The 17,950-nt window shown below is 37.3% G+C and overlaps 1 protein-coding gene across 1 annotated transcript in view; it reads right to left on the bottom strand.

Annotated features, from left to right (window-relative positions):
* Positions 1 to 1,595: 1,595 nt before the first annotated feature.
* LOC149018654 (FGGY family of carbohydrate kinase) overlaps positions 1,596 to 17,950 on the bottom strand; it is a 31,354-nt gene continuing 14,999 nt past the window's right edge. Inside the window, exons 7-15 of the mRNA XM_089152812.1 lie at positions 17,221 to 17,282; positions 16,886 to 17,018; positions 16,685 to 16,798; positions 12,374 to 12,493; positions 12,150 to 12,270; positions 11,905 to 12,061; positions 11,188 to 11,260; positions 8,348 to 8,475; positions 1,596 to 2,167 (exon numbers count right to left, since the gene is read on the bottom strand). Coding sequence (XP_089008938.1) covers positions 2,045 to 2,167; positions 8,348 to 8,475; positions 11,188 to 11,260; positions 11,905 to 12,061; positions 12,150 to 12,270; positions 12,374 to 12,493; positions 16,685 to 16,798; positions 16,886 to 17,018; positions 17,221 to 17,282 — 1,031 coding nt within the window. The 3' untranslated portion in view covers positions 1,596 to 2,044. The remainder of the gene's footprint in view (positions 2,168 to 8,347; positions 8,476 to 11,187; positions 11,261 to 11,904; positions 12,062 to 12,149; positions 12,271 to 12,373; positions 12,494 to 16,684; positions 16,799 to 16,885; positions 17,019 to 17,220; positions 17,283 to 17,950) is intronic.

Raw genomic sequence — 17,950 nt, 5'->3', positions numbered from 1 at the left:
CTGGATTCATGTAACCAAACTAGCCCTAAATAAAAATTAAAATGATAATAGATGTCAAACAATTTAAAATAATGAAAAAATCTTATAATAGAGAATGATAGTTGATACAAGAAGGCATGTTCAGAGGAGGATTTGCTATCAAGATTCCTCTATGCCATGTAGTAGAGGTGGAACTGCGCGCAATCAAAGAAGGGGTAAAGGTAGCGTTGGATATGGGAGCATGGCCAATCCAAATAGAATCAGACTCGCTAAAGGCCATAAGGTTACTAGAACCAAAAGTTAACGAGCAAGGATCGATGGGAAGATTAGTTGCTGAAATTCGAAGCCTATATGCTTCTCGAGGCCATGTTAGATTTAGTCATGTGAGGCGTCAAAATAACAAGGTTGCTGATTGGTTGTCTAAGAGGCGGCTAATTGGAAGAGATGATCTGGTCTTTTTCAATGATCCCCCGTAGGAAATGACAGACATCCTTAGAGAGGATTGTCTCAAGAGTTGTGCTCTAGTTTGATTTGTTTTGTTTTTTGGGTCTTTTGACCCCGTTTTGTAACCAAAAAAAAAAAAAAGAGAATGATAATTGATACAAAAAAGAGCCTTAGTCCCACAAGGAATGGTGACATCCAGTATAATATTTTTTAGATTCAATCTAGACACTTAAATGAATGCACAATGGATAAACACTATGTGCTACAATGGATGCCCAAGCCCAAGTACGACATAGATGGTGGAAAAAATAAATGAGTAAATCTTTTTATTTAGGCTTCGTTCATTTGATGGAAGCCTGGTTGTCTCTTGGCCATATTTTGCTGTGGTAGGGCACTACTCATAAAGCTTGGGATGAGGCTTTTGTCATCTATAGTATATTACAGGATGATGGGGCATTATTTAACAATTAGGATGGTCATCTATTTGGAGGGAATCTCCCAATGAGTGCTTAATTAATGGTACTTAATCGATTTACCGTAGCCCTTGGATTAAAATAGTACACGGGGTAGTATCCTATAACTTATTGTGAAAGTCCCCTCCATGGAATGGACCTGAACTCCCCATCCTATGGAGTGAGCTCTTATTGCCATCCTTGGAGGCTTATATTTATTTAAATATACAAATACTGAGGGTTATAGAATTTGAACTAAGCTGCAATTTTGGACTGGTTGCCTCTCCTTGATAACGAATGATCTTATCGTGTGTTTCTCACTTAAGTTAGCAGACAGTTGGGCTAATCTAGACATATGTAATCCTCCTACTTTGAATGCTTTAGTGATCATTAAGAACAAGGCTGTAATGGCTTCTCAACAAGGGGCATTCTCTCTCTTCTTCCCGTTGTTTTGATTTTATCTTTTACTAATAATAATAAATAAATAAAAAATCCATTCCTGATGAAAACACATGATAATACTAATGAAGTGAACATTTAATAGTAAAGCCTATGAAGGACTAATGGCTTCTTCAGCTGTATCATGAATTATTAAGGACTGAATGCAGTTTCCATTTCCCAAAAAAAGAAGTGAAAAAAAAGAGAGAAGCTAATGTAACAGAGAGAAGCCTCATTATCCATACTCAAACTTCGACACATGAATGGAGGATGAATTGTTAGAACAATATCGTATATAATAGGTAGAGGGCTTAAATAAATAGCTACACATTTTAGTTCAAAACAAATTTCTTTTCCCAAAGGCAGTGAAGCAGTGCCTTTTATAAATAAAAAGACATACAAGACATCAGTCATGATATGCATATTGTTCAATCCAACATGAATTACTAACCAGATCAAGAAGTTAAGATATATAAAGGAGGCGAACCAAAGCAGTATCTTGCAATTGCATACCACCATTAATTGGGACTTATTACATAAAGTTGACCATGTGAGACGCCAACAAGTCACTGGATTTTTTTTTTTGGTACACACCCAAAAAAGGGAAAAAAGAAAAATGAAAAAGAAAGTTTAGTGCATAAAAAATTCAGTTCCTGAACTGCTTTTCTACATTAAAACCACAGCTGGATTTCTGAATCATTGACTAGTTAAACCTTAAGCAACAGAAGCATCTACACAAATACTTCATCCATGGTTTTACGATGAGATAGCTGCTGCTCATAAAGCTCCCGAAAAACCCGATATTTGGCATCATGATACTTCTTCACCATTGGATCCTTGGAAGGATAAATGACCTGTAGAAAGTTATGGATGTTAAATTATAATTCTTCTGCACCGAGAAACAGATTTTTCAAAAATGCTTAAGGGAAAAATGTTCCCAACCATTTCTTCAACCATGCTGCTAGAAACAGATACTCAAGTGCCAAAAAGGATGGTGAAAAGCGAAAACTGGTATGGAAGAGAGTGAAACATTGACAATATTTAGATATCTCAGAATAGACGACCTCAAAAATCCGTAACAGACTTCTTGTCTATTATGGATTTTGGGTCAAAAACTCATTTCATTCATTTTTGCGCTAGTCACATAAAACCCAAATACAAATTGTTTCATTATTTTTTTTTATCAATTTTTATTTTGACATGCCAAACTTATTTTTCATTCCACAAATTATTCTAGACAGAAGTTACCAAACCATTTTTCATTTTTGACAAAAAATGCATCCTTGTATTCATTTCTTTTACATAGGCAAATAGAGAATGAGAATTGATACCAAAAAAAGCCCCTAGAGTCGTCTAGGCCTATCACTGGCTCTTTTAGCTCTTTCAGTCTGAAACAAATCAATCGTCAGTGCTAGAACTTCTAAAGGCCTTGCCCATGTCCAATGCCATTTCAAACAACTTTCTCGCAGCTTATCGTTTACTGAAGCTACTCATAATTTAGCTCTAATTTGCTCATACCTAAATATATTAGTTCTAGTTTTTATCACTCATCAATTTCAACATCATTGTCTCAGCTACACTAATCTTATCTATATATTTCTTCTTTACTGTCCAACATTCAGATCCATACATCATTGTTGGTCGTAAGTCCTATAAAATTTTCCATATAATTTTGAATGACTTACTTTGATCACACAACACTCCAAATGCACCTCTCCACTTCATCCATTCTTCTTTGTGCAACATCATCATATATCCTCCTTTATTTAAGGTTGACCACACGTACCTAAAGTTTTCAGCTTGTGGTATCTCCCTATCATCAAGTTTGACCACCTAAATAGTAGTTATGTTGTCTTATATGCTCTAGATTTTTTTGTTCTACTTATTTTGAACCTTCTAATTCCACATTTGATCTCTGTTCCAACTTGACATTTTTACCTGCTTTTTTTGCATCCATCCCACAAAAACAAATCAACAAAAAGCATGCACCAAGGGATCTTGTCTTGCTAGTCTATACTCTATAGCAAGGAAGAAATTTCGATCGATATGAACATTTCGACCTTGGAAAAGGTCGAAATTTCGAGGTTTCGGTCGAAATTTCGATCGAAATTGGATACTTTTTTCCTGATTCTTGAAAACTCAATTTCGAGCCTCAAATGCACTCAAATTGATTTGGATTTTTGCATATTAGCTATTTCAAGCATAATAAACACTAAAACTACTAGTTTTTTTTTTTTTTTTTTTTTACTAAAAAACTACTGAAAATGTAACATCCAACATTCCAAATATATAGTACATGAATCAGAGAAGAAACGGGAATGTTATTACTTACAAGTCTATTCAATTCAAGCCTCAAGGTCTCCCTCTTCCATCTGCACCCCATACAAATGACAATATAACTCCCATGATGTTTGCCCCCGCCCCATATAGTTTTGGACATAGTCAACACCATCACAGCAATATGGTGTCTCAACTCTCACATACATTCATTTGAAGCTTATACATGTACTATACATATACATTTTTAGCAATATACATAATTTAGTAAATAATTTTAATAACAGAAAAATAAAAAAATAGTAGGAAGAATCAAAAAATAATTTTGACACTACAAATTCATAGATCAACACTCTAAAGTAAACATATATAAATTTGGAAGCAATCTAACATGATTTAAGGCACAAATGAAACAAAAATAAAAAAAATGAGGAAGTTAGTTACTCACCTTGCAAGATTTGAGAAAATGCACAAATGGAGGAGCAAATCAAGTGTTTGATGGAAATGGAATACTAGAAATTAGGTGTAGAAGGGGATGAAAACAAGAGAAATCAGCAAAAAATTCAAACACAACTCGAAATGGCTTTAACGATATGGCTCGGTAGGTCAAAATTCCGTCGGTATGTTGAAACTGGGTCGAAACAAGATATTTTATAACTTACGCAGGTATCATTTCGGCCCGATATGGTATCGGGCCAAAATATCGACTCGTATCGACCGATATCGACTCGTATCGACCGAAATATCGATCGATACGAAACGATACAGGATACATTTCATGCCTATACCTGTATTTCGTTTCGATTTGGAATTTTGCAGGCATTTCGGTCGAAATTTCGACCATTTCGATCGAATTTTTTTCCATGCTCTATAGTCAATTCATCTAACAACAATAACTCAGCTTTTCTTTTTTTTGGGTAATAAACTACAACTCAGCTTAATCCCAACAAAATGGGGTCAACCTTGAGTCAATTCATCTTTGCTTAGGGAAACACATATGGGACTAAAGCTGAATTTCACACTGTGTTGGTTTGTGAACCAAGTTAATATTCAGTTTTTTCTTTTATATTCATTATTTCATTAATGGTTCTAACATACCCTAATTTTTATAACTTGGAATCAAAATGTTTCTCCTCTATTCATCTAACATTTTTCTTTCCATGACTGGAATAAAGTGCAGTTTGGTGATGTCCACATGGCAGCTAACGAGGCATAAAGGGAGTTGCAACACATTCTGTCCAAAATTAGCACTTCTCTTCCTGATGACAGCTTGTTCAATAGTGAAGGCAGAACAACTTTGCAAGTGGAGGAAAAATTCATGAAGGAAAAGTCCAGGCTGCAGTGGCTTCGGTTTGGTGATGGCAACAATGGCTTCTTTCATAAAGCAGTAAACAGTAGTGGTGTGACCCAATTTTAGGGTTAGGTTTTCTTGAATTGGTTCCCTAAAATTAAGGCTTGCCCAGAATCTTCCAACAAAAAAGTCAAGAAAAATTATGGGAGGCTTGTGGTTCTCTAAGAAATTATGGGAAAGCCCTAGAGACAAGTTAGGATTATTGCCAAGTCACCTAAAGGATGGTTTGAGATACCCAAAATAATTATGGGATGAAACAAATATGGGATGGATAATATTGTTGAATAAGGATGAACCAAATGTAGAGGTTTTGGGTAAGGTATGGTCTAACAAAATTATATGGGACGGAGGGGAATGAGGTTTGAGGTTTAACAAAAGGAATCTCGTTGAATTTGAAAAGAAAACAAGAACTTTTCTCTCTTTCTTGATCTTCCTCTTCTTTTCTTTTCTTTCTTCTTTTTTCTTTCTTTCCTTTTCTGTTTTTCTCTTTCCCGTTGTCGCAAGGAAGAGGAGAGAGGGGCTGCGAGGGTTAAGAGGTCTGTAGGGCAGGGGAGGGGCCTAAGGGGATCAAAGGGGGGGAGGGGAGGGGAGGGGATAGGGGTGTCATGGAGGCCTGGGTGTGCCACTGCCCAGGTGTGGGGTGGGGGTGCCTGCACAAAACAGGGGAAGGGCAGGAGAGGACTTGAAAGGGTAGGGGAAGGTGAGGGAGGGGCTGGGGGTTGCTGGAATTGAAGGGAGGGGTGGAGATGGCCTGCAATGGGGAAGGGAAGAGGGTAAAGGGGTTTGGGCTTGCTGTACTGAATTGGAATTTGTTGAACAGTTGATGGAAATTCAAAAGAAGAGTGCAAGACAGAGTTGCTGATATTTGAAGAAGAAAACTTGACTCAAAATTCATCGTGGCCCCCCTCAAACAGGGGCCACAGTCCTCAAACTCAATATTCTTGTTAAAATAATCAGACTTAACTTTTAAAAAGAAAGAATAGTAGGCTATTTATAGCCTACTAAAGACTCCAAGCCAAAGTGAGACTCCTTTATAGATTAGGATCCATTACTTATAATCATAACCATCCAAAATAATAACTAAAGACTCTTTATTGACACATACTGAATTCTATTCAACTAAATACTCTATTTGACACACTGAATTCTATTCAATTAAAGACTCTAAGTGAATTAAAAACTAAAGACTAACATGCTGAAATTCAAACCTAATTAAGTAAAGACACATGCTGAAATTAGAGGATAAATGAAAAAAATGCCCCCTAAGGTTTGGCCAGCCTGGGGAGGCTTACCCCTAGGTGTGGGTTTTGGGCCCAACTTAGGGTTTCGGCCGGGGGGGGGTCCCTTTTTGGGATATGCAGAAGATGATGGTAGCTGCCTACCAAATATTCCACTACAGGGAGGCTTTCAAAGATACAATAATCATGGTTGGACGAGGCCATTTTGAAGAAGATAGAGAAGGTCGTGTTTGGAAAGAAAGGTCCCAAAGGTCTAGGACCTGAAAGATATGTGGCTAAGTTCTATAGTTATTTTTGGGCATTGGTAGGGAAGAATTGATTAATGCCATCCTTTGTTCCTTTGAACAATCGGTTTTGCTTAGTTCCATCAATGCTACCTTTTTCACTTCAGTTCCTAAATGTGTGGAGCTGGGCTGGGCCTTTGCAGGGTATAGACCTATAGCTTTACACAATCTCAGTTTGCTTTTATAAAAGGAAGATCAATTGTGGACAACATTCTTGTTTCTCATGACATTTTTTTTTTTGCGTGCCCGAGGGGGGGGGGTTTGAGGTGTGGGGGACTGAACAGAAGGCGCATCCACATCAGCTTGTTGAAGACAGATCTGCATAAAGCCTATGATTCTCTGACTAGGAGGTTTTTGTTGGATGTTATGGAGAGAATGGGGTTCCCTGATACATTCTTGGGGTTGGTGAAAGCATTGTATAATGACTCCTATGTTCTCCATTCTAATCAGTAGAAGTCTAGCAGACTATTTTCCCGGTGTACGGGGCATAAGACAAGAGGATCCCCCATCATCCTACCTGTTCACTTTGGCTATGGAGGCTTTTTCAGGTATAATGAGGAAGTTGAATATCGAAGGTCAAATCAAATTACTAACTAGATGCAAGGCAGCCACTTATCTCACTTGATGTTTGCAAATAAGGACCTGATAGTGGTAGCATGGGGGCTCTAACTGAGTCTGTTGCCCACTCTGGGTTACATCTCAATAAGGCTAAGTCCTCTATTATCTTAGGGGGCCTTACCCAGAATAGCAAGCTGCAACTTTTGGAATTAAAAGGTTCTTTTTAAACACAAGCTGCCTATTAGGTATATTTGTGTAACTCTGTTTTCAGGTGAAGTATCAACTATCAAGTGGAGATTGCACACCATCATTGATAGTGAGAGGAGATTAGAAGGATGAGAGTCGAGGCTGCTCTCTTATGCAGGAAGGTTGCAGCTACCATGATCAGTCTTGCAGGGATGCTACATCTACTGGATTTTGGCCTGCCAGGGAACATGGTAACAAAGCTGGAGTCCATCTGTTCAAACTTCCCATGGTCTGGCCCTTCACTAGGAAAGGAAGATGCATTTGGCTTGGAAGGCTGTATGTAAACCAAAGCACGAGAAGGGCTATGAATTCACCACATCAAGGAAATGAATATGGCAGGGATCCTTAGGCAGATCTGGTGGATTGCTCCAAAAAGAGACAGCAAGTAGATCCATTGGGTGTATAGCACGCATGTTAAGCAGGACTCCTTTTGGACAGTGAAACCGACTCAGAATTGCTCTTGGTTTGGAAGAAGGTGCTGAAATATAGAGATAAGCCAGAACCCTTGGTCCATCGCATGGTTGTCAAGGCGACAAGGCAACCAGAGCAGTTGGGGCAAATTTTTTCAATAACTACTTTTAAACTGATAAGTTTCTATTATAAGCTAAACAAACATTCAAGAATCATAATTATGAAAGATTATCCAAAGAAAAACACCTTTCAGCATCTTTGTCAAGGCACCAGGTGAACCAAGGTGTTGTAGAAGGCTAAAATACAAGGTGAAACAACTTAGGTGAGCAGGGCATCCAAGATGCCCAGGTCAACCAAAGAGCCTAAAGGGCAATTCAACAACTATTGTTTCAGCTACATGTTATGATCTCTAGGTACATTATCAAAATGTTTTCCCACAAGAATAAGTTCAACTAGTAAGTCCCACCACACAACTAATAGCAAAGGAAGAAGTACTAAAAATTAATACAGTAGTAGAACTTTGATGCCAGATAATTTAACGGATCAAGCAGGTTATACAGGAAATACATATGTCAACTGGTTAACTTGTTAGAAAAACAAAGAGATCACAAATAATGATGCAAGGGATAAAAACTTGGTTTGGTGTCTGTTGTACATAGATAAATATACCTGGCCAGGAGCACTCAATGCCTTCATTGCATCATGGAGACTTGAATACTTCTTTGCAGCAACCGCTCCAAGAATAGAGGCTCCCAAGAGAACAGACTCACTTTCTCTAGGAAGAATTAATGGACAACCTGTTGCATTTTTTCATTCAAAGGCCTAAGTCAAGTCAAGTCAATCAGAGTCATCAATGAATTCAATAACCTTCTAACATTGATGTCCTCATGTAACTCATGTTAGCATTCACACCTTTGTGACATGGATAAAAGTTACCATATCATTATTTGTCTTTTTGGATAACACTGATAGGTAAAAATAACGAATGGGGGGGTTCATACTGCACTGTCATTTGGCTGAATTTGAGAGGTAACAAATATGCAAAGAACTGTCAAAAAACCAACATATTCTCCAGCCATTGTGAATTGCATGGAGTTCCAACATAGTTCAAAACCTCATTTTGGTAGGCCATTCCGGTCAGACCACAATGAGTTAAATACTTCAATTTTGTTGGAAGTGTATCTTTCCAGTGAGTCCTTCCCTTGTATTTTTCTTTATGTGGGTTGGGGGGAGGGACTGACCAAAATGACTAACTTCTCAATGGAACAATCCATTTCTGTGACCAAAAAGATCAAGACTCCATCTGAAATTTCAGCAAAGGCTGATTCTGGTTTCACCTCTTGCTCCGTCTTGGACATGTCAAAGTTTGCAATTTGTCAGAAAAGGCAGACTATTACAATATCAACATTGTCAACAAAACTTTCAGATGGTGACAAAAACCATCAACCAAATGTAAGGACCAAAAGTATTGAAAATTTCGGTCTCTTTTTTTTTTTTTTTTTTTTTTTGGGGGGGGGGGGGGGGGGGTTACCTATGCAGAAGCTTTTTTCAATTCATATTCAGTGGGCATGCTTCTATTGAATAAGGAAATATGGTTCTCTGAAAATGTGAATACAGAAACTTCGTTTGGGAGCATGGCTTCTCTGCCAGACACAGGATGAGGTGAAATGATCATTGTACTCCAATAAAAGGTTAAAATCCAGCCCCTGTTAACCTTCCAATTGCACTCCTATTGGCCTCCATGCTAGCTCAGGGCCACATTTAGAACTTGACATCACCTTTTAGCTATCCCTTATGGGTTGTAAAAGGCTTTCTCAAAATTAATTGAAAATGACATATCATGATGTCACAATGTGTCATTGTCAAGCACTTTTTTCAAGCATACATATGAGAAGACAACATTTTTACCCATATTAGAAAAAACTGTATGTTATATTGAAAGGGAAAAAAAAGTAAGACTATAAATGGTAGATAAATATGCAAAGATTCCATTCTACATCGGCATTTTAAAAAATTTAGAAAAAAAGGGATATTAGATGATGATAAAAAGCTTTCTGTATTTCATCTCTAAATAAATAGAAAATAAAAAAGAAAAAGAATCTTGATTGACCACTTGCTGTTTAATTAACAAATTTACAACCTCATAGCGAATCTCTTCACCCTAAAATCTTGATAACAACAAAATTAAGTGGGTATTAGTATTTAACTAATAAAAAACGAATTTTAAAAGATAAAATGAATTTGGAAAACTGTGTTAAAGTTGTGGGAAGGACCGTAAAGGGTACCAAAACTATATATTTAACATCGAATTAGCGTAACATGATAAAGAAAATGTTAGGCCTTCATGTTAATATGATGACCAACTACAACATAAAACAATATAAAAACATTTTAATGTGAAAGAGAAAAACTACACGAATGGCTATTAGAATAATATATTTCTCTTCAGCATAGCCCTACATTATTAGGTAATGGTGTCATTTCATATTGGATAATCCAAAGTATTCAAGACATGACATTCACATAAATAAATTTATGCACAAATGTCATGAAGTTTCTTTCTCTTCTTTTTTTCCCCCTAAATTAATCTTCAATTCATAGTAAAACATAGGAACAACCTGTTGAAGAGAGGTTGGTCCAGTTAATATAGGAAGAGAAGACACCCCTCCTGTAAGCTACAAGTAGAGCTTCCCTCATGTAAGATGCCTTGGTAGAATGACTAAAATTGATTTGAATTGGAGTCATAAGAGCCATGACCCATGAGTAGGCCTACAATGACACTAGGAGAAGTGGTGAGGAAAGACACATAGTTTAGGCTTGAGATTAATTAGCTTTGAACATATGAGACTGGAGAAAAGGATTCATGTAGCCTGACCACTGAAAGGCTGAGAAAAATAATTTTGTCCTTTGTGCCATGTGGAATAATGATTTGGCAGCTCTAACAATTAATAGATGCCAGACAAAGCAAAATTTAGAGATCCCATGCAACAAATTATGGAGCCAAATTTAATCATATATCACTCCATGCATTAGCACTCTGCCCTACAGTTTTGTGTTTGCGTTATACCATTTTTCAAAAGATTCATGTTCTTTGTGGATTTAGAAAGCTTTATTTTGCCATACATCAACTCCATTTGGATGAAATTTGACATATTAGTAGAGTTCCTACTTCCTAGCCCTGTACATGAAATGGGACTCACTTGATCTGCTATGTGGCATATGAGAGGGCCACACAGGAAGGCCTTTCTATGTGGGCCTACAGGAACTGATTTTTGGTTACCCATCTTGACATCAATGGAGCAGGTGGGTTCACCCACACTGCAAGACCAAGATGAATCACTGGACCCTTTAACAAAGGTTTAAGGTTAAAAATAGAGCTTTTTTTTTTTTTTTTTTTTTTTTTTTGGGGGGGGGGGGGGTGTGTGGAATAGATACAACATTGACCAATCTATCAATGGCGGATGAATGCTAACATAGATAAATGGATGAAGAGAGAGAAAGAGAGGGACCAATGATATCTGCATGTTCTTGAATGTATAAGGGGTTTTTGGCAAGTCCACCGCATGCTAGAAGAGTGTCAATCTACATGCACAAAATAAATTGTTAAAACAAAGCACGTAAGAAGGTTAACACTAAAGATCTTTATCCACCAAGGAAATAGCCAAGCAACCTAACCAAGTAACCAATATGCTTTATCATTAGAAAACAAAAGTCACAATAATAATTCAGTATCAAACAAAGGAACTGTCTAGCTACATATAAGATATATTAGATGTGCTCTACTACCATAAATATAGTAAAACAACCAAAATAAATATATATGTTTCAAAGTGCTCACAAAAAATTCAAAATGCGATTACTATCACCATCAGAAAATGTGGGTTCTATACTTCTATACAGTGTCTCCATAAGAAAGACATACTGTTCATCATCATATATTACAAATATACATCAATGTAGAATAATATAACAATCAATGTAAATTATTTTCAAAGTGAAAAACTCACAGACTGGTCAATCAAACTCAGGTTTGGAATGCTAGAGGATATGAAACTACACCAAATTGAATAGAGGGAATAGGATTTGTCCCCCCCCCCCCCCCCCAAAAAAAAAAAAAAAAAAAAACTGTTATTAGAAACGAGAACAAATTTTGAAAAGGCACAGCCCAAGAAACTCTATATATGTACCCAAAACAAGTCTACAAAGTTACACTTGCAGATTCTTACTTTGTGCCCATGTGAATTGCAATGCTCCACAATATGGCGTGTTCCATATGCAATACCCTGGACTGTAGCAAGATATAGAAGACTTAGCTGTCTTTCACTTTTATCGAGTGTTAAACCATAGAGCATCCCTTTTGATTTTGGGTCTGCAATGGGTGATCTGATCAATTGAAAGGATAACTATGAATACATAGAAAATTTAAGAATGGAAGACCTCAAAAATTCTGTTATCTCAATGAACTACATACCTGTTCCCATGGAAGTCAGGAAGGACATGTATATCTTTAGTCAAGGCAGCAAGGAAAGGAGCTTTCAAGTCATTCATCATTGATTCCAACATCCTGTTTAACAGCTCAAATATGGAAATCCCTGTAACAGATGAATATGATGCTCTATAGTTTACAAGGAAACAATGTGGACTGAGAATGCTGAATGATGCCTATTAAAAGAAATGACAAATAAAAAAGCATACTTTGAGAAGCAGCACGGTTTGCAAGAGGAGGAGAAGCAACATGGTTCTCAATTACATAATCCAGTAAAGCACCAGTTGCACTTTGACCACCTTCAGTGAGCCAGTATTCAGGTACCATTGCTGAACAAAAAATGAACTAAACATGATATATAAAAATATATATATATAATCCCAAGTTGACAACAGTTGATATGACAAAGAACAAATAAGTCTAGAGAAAAAGGTTGCCATTGATATTGCATATCATCAGTAGGATCACACCAGATTCCTGAGACAGACAGGATCAAGTAAGATTAACCAAGCTCAAGCCTGATCCAAGTAAATGCATTTGGAGATTGGACCAGCAGGAGTCATTGGCATATTCAAAGGTCTTGATCTAATTATATAACAGATAACCTAAATAAGACATCTTTTATGACAGAAACTTTAGTCATGCGATCACATATATTACTGACGAAGTTGGCTTGACACTGGAGGGTAATGAATCAAGCATATTTGTCCTCTCATTGCTCAAGCATACTAAAAAATGTCTCCTTAAATCTCTTAACTACCACCTGTTATTCTCATACCCTGTGCAATCTACCACAGTTTTGTGGTACACCTGCCTCTCAGCACAGGCAAACAAACCTAAAAAATACCACAAGGCCTACCAGATAGGCAGGTACAGGCATCCAATTTGAAACAGAGCACTGCAATGCACAAATAATAGTTCCCATATCACCAGAACAACACATGGTTCAATTACAAGCCTACCCACAGATCAATGCCAAGCCCAGGGCTTCAATTTGGTGAATATTTGGTTCAATGATTCAGAAGCATCCACAACCAATTTCTACAGCACCCGCTGCAATAACCAAATAAATGATGGAAAATAGAAACTGAGTTAAAACCAATAACCCAAAAGCATGAGTTGCTCCAGACTATTTCAAACATCTGGTCCAACTAGCACAAAACTGAGTCAAGAGGACTTGAATCTGAGATAACAGTGGATAACAATCCCAAAGATAAAAAGAACGTTTACAACCCTTGCTTTTTAATTTAACTTAAACTCCAAACAGCCAATAAAAACTTCAATCAGCCTACTTCATGTGAAGTTAAAGCAATTAGGATGAAATCCCCAATTTGAGATACTTCTTTTTGTGCACTAATCTACTTCATAACTATCTAGCCTCACTAGAGGTGAGGGCCAGACAAACAACAATCTTGATCAGAACCAGCTCCAAGGCCAAAATACGTTAGGTTAGGTAAGTTTAGCTGCAGTATATGGGATGACACCTTTGGGATTCTCTCAAAGGGGTCCCTGTATTGAAGGCTTAATTAGGTTAGTGATGGGATATGGGATGCAATTCAATGGTACCAATGCGAGGGCTTAGGGTTGATATTATAGGTAACAGGGAATTTCTTGAGATGGGGTGAAATGGGGTAGATCCTTAGGGTCAAGGTTTTAGAGCTTAGAAGTTACATAATCTGATGAAACTTGGGCAAAGGGGATGATAGTAGAGGGGCTTGTGGTGGAATGAAAGGTTGGACTGGGGGAATGTTTCAGCAGAAGATCGGACCTGTGATGCGCAGGGGAAAAAAAAGAAAAGAAACACTAGGCAAAACAATAACAGGAAAGGAGAGGAAGGAGGATATTGGATCCAAAGCTCTAAGCTTTAATTCATCTCTATTCCATAAAAGAAAATGATTGTTACATGTCTATTAATGATAAATTGAGAGACTTATAAACCAAATAACCCCTAATCCTTAAATAAAGCCTATAAGGCATTCCAAAATAAAAATAACATGATAAAACTCAATGAAAAAAAAAATGTATGAACTCAATGAATAAACATTAAATAATTAAATACATTATTAAATCCAAACTTTAATTGGAGCAGTTCATCTCGATCTGGGTTCATAAACAGATTTGGGTCATCCCAAGGTTGTGCTGCATCAAATGGTCTTCAAGTCACAGTTCACAAAACCAACCAAAATTTTGCCAAAAACTTGGTTTCTTGAGAAACCAAGACGAGATACACTGGTTAAAAAAAAATGAAAAATGAAAAAGAAAAAAGAAAAAGAGTTAACCAATTCAGTTGAGTTCTCGACTGACATGGTCAAAACCTTTATTAGTGACAAAAAATCACTTCTTATGACCAAAACTTGCAGATCTCGGAGGCTTTAGATTCTCATGTCTGGGTTTCGACATTGCCTCCATGTCTCAACAAAATGCTTGGTTTCATGAGAAGAAAACATGATTCCTTCTACTTCAAAGTGCCTATGTGCAAACTTCTTTGGTTTAGGATTTAGTCGTTTAATTCGGGTTCTTGACATTATTGTATTAAAAGTACATTATGAATCCTTGTATTTGTCATTATATGTTTCTTAGCTAGTAACCTATTATTCTAAGTTCCAGCAAAGAATGGCAGACTTGGGTCAAGAATCATACCAATGATTATTTTTTACAGAAAATAGCTCATTCAATGTATTTAGGAGACCTTCAAAAAGCCTTTATACCACAAATCAGGGAGGAACCATGACTAAGGTGCTGAAACCAAATGTCGAGATGGGGGGAAAATTCCCTGGTGTTGAACAGGTTTCTAGAGATCTTGGTTAGATCTCAATTTCTGGCTGGTCAAAACCATCCTTGAAACTGAGATTCTAAACCATGTTATAATGGATCAGGGTTCAAGAACTCGTGAGATCTCACTTGTTCAGCCAAGCAAGACGAGACATGTAGTAAGAGAAAAAAATACCAAGACCCCGCATCTCAATCATATCTCATATATCTCAATATCTCAATAATATTTTGGTTACCTTGGTCATATCTTCGACATATCTTGGTCAAATCTCAGCAAGATCGATAATATCTCCGATACCTTGACAGGATCTCAGTAATATATTGGGTAGCTCGGCGAGAACTCATTTTATCTCAAAAATTATTTATAATTTTATGCTTTTTGACTGAAATCTGACTTCACTTTGAACAAAGAAAACTACTCCAACTCGGTCGGATCTCACCCCCAACTAGGTTTTTTGAGGGAGCTAGTTAGGCACTGAGATGTAATAGATTTGGAAGGGTGGACTGAAAAAATATGAAGTTTCTTCTTGATCAAGAAATTAGTGCATTTTTCAAGAAATGGTGAAACCTAAGGTTTGAAAAGTCAGATGGGAATGGGATTTGGACCAAACTGCACTGGGGTTGTGGGGCAGTAGAGTACGAAGTTTGGAATGGGTAGTTTAGGAGATCTATGGTTTCTTGATACATTTTTAGGAGATCTATAGTTTAGACCTGCATCACCTAATGCAACTCAACTTGAATATGCTTGAAAGGCCTCCAATTTTTTATATTTCTGGTTCATGAAAGGGAGGATTACAGTGGAGGGAGAGGTTTCTATATTTTTACTTTTTCTTTGTGGGGGGCTCAAAAACTGATTAAATGGGGATACAGAATGCAACTTGAACAAGAGCCCTACCTTATACTGATTTATGCTGCAATATGAAATGGTCCTATTTCACTTGTCCAATGTCTACAATCTTGATTCCAGTGGCAATGGAAAGAAGACCAATGGAAATACAACTTTTCAAAGACCAATGGAAATACAACTTTTCTGTTGAATGGTAATCCAAATTTCATATGGCATTGCCATATATGTCAAATAACACATAAACTGGGAAGTTTGCACCACTGGTAATGTTTGAGTTATGTCCCCCTCATTCGAATTTCAATTAAACTGATTCTAAAGCCAACAGAAAGAGGACTTAAATTTGAACTTCCCAACAAAGTTGGCCTCTAAGATGGCTCAAAAAATTACAAGATGATGCTGTTGAAAATTTTCCTGCTCTCTAATTACCGGGACACATGCTCTCCAAACATGTTACCACATCAGTCATATACATAAAGACAGAATTACATTGCCAACATAATACCACTCATTGGATCTTGCCAACGGTGGTGACTCTTCAATCATGCTTGTTATCATTGTTCTAACACCATATAAACATTCAGAGGGAAAGGTATCTTTCCCTTCTTTCCCCATTGCCTAAAAATTGAATTTTGGCAAACTAACTACCTACAAGAGAGAGAATAAATAAATAAATAAAGATCTTCAGGGGGCAGCCATGCCCCACTTGGGGGGGGGTGTTGGGGAGGAGGGAGCACATCAGTGAGGGAGCAATGTATGAGATGACCAGAATTTCAGGACAGTTCCACTTTTGTGCCACCCTTAGGCCATTACCCATGCAGGAGATGGCTCACATGTTAAACAGGAAATATCTTTATTCTTTCCTATCAGCTGCAACAATGACTATAAAATACAAGTAATATACCTGACCAGAAAGGTCCCCAAACCCCTGGAATGAAAACTTTGCTTTGGGATACAGCCATATGACAAGTGGATGTTCCACAGACTAACACCATACGATGGCATATGGCATCATCTCCTGAAAGAGACGGGTATACAAAAATAAGGACAATACTTATTAGGAAAAGCTGAAAAGCAACAAAAATCAGAGCAAATACTGCTGAACCTTTAGACTGAGATTCTGATGCAGGGACAGTTTCGATTACCCCCGCAGGGACACTTTCGATTACCCCCACACCACCAGCATGAGCATCAATCAATGAAGTTCCTACAGGAGTTCCAACTGCCAGCCCTAGCTCCTGAAAATTCAAATGTTCCTCTAAGAAAACACAATGTTAATAAAATTTTGCAAAGTGTGACAATCTCAAGCGTAATCACCCAAAGAAGCCCACAGGAAGAGGTGCTGTTTCTTAAGAAAAACAAATATATTTGCTGTGTTAATGGACCTCAAGGGAGCGTCACTTGAAATCAATCAGAATTCTTCACTATTAAGTTTCTTGCCTTCGCAGCAGCTGGAGTAAGACCAGATCCCAAAGAATGGCCAGGGAATGCAACACTCCGCCCTGTTAGCATCAAGTATAGATGAGTCATTAGCTGATATCAATAATAAAAAATACTGAAAAATGGTTGTTCAGTAAGTAGACATAGAACCATGAACAATTGACTGTTCATGCACTCAGAATTTGCGAGCCTGTTTATATGAAGAAACAGTTCTTCAATTATGCAGAGACAGACCAGATTAAGGTAGTCAGCACTACTTAAAAATTTAAAATTACTGTAGTTAGTCATCAAAAGAAAAAGAAGATAACTATAATTTCATGTCACTAAAATGTGAGCGAAAAGCTCCAAGATGAGTCATGATGGTATAGCATCATTAAATTCCATGACTTCACAAGCTTGTCCAGATACATTTTCCTGAATACAAATGTAGGTCAAGGGTACATGATATTGAGAAAAATGGTAAATTATGTTCCATAGATTCCTGGAAGTGCTAAAAAGTAATGTTTACTCTACAACAACTATTCAAGATTGGAACTAACAGACGAATGTAGGTGAAGCGCATATTCTAGAATATTTATATAAACAAATAAGCTGACCCAGTGATAACCATACACCACCGCTTCACCAACAAGCCTGGTGTGCTAAAAGAATATGAAATTAAAGCGCAGTTGACAGACACGAGATATTCAAGTTGTAAGTGTTCAGACCAGGCTGATCCAAACTTCAACAC

This window comes from Hakea prostrata, chromosome 4 (genome assembly GCF_041222555.1).
Source record: "Hakea prostrata isolate BN-2017 chromosome 4, UWA_Hpros_2, whole genome shotgun sequence".
Taxonomy (NCBI): domain Eukaryota; kingdom Viridiplantae; phylum Streptophyta; class Magnoliopsida; order Proteales; family Proteaceae; genus Hakea; species Hakea prostrata.
This window is presented reverse-complemented; position numbering and strand designations above follow the sequence as displayed.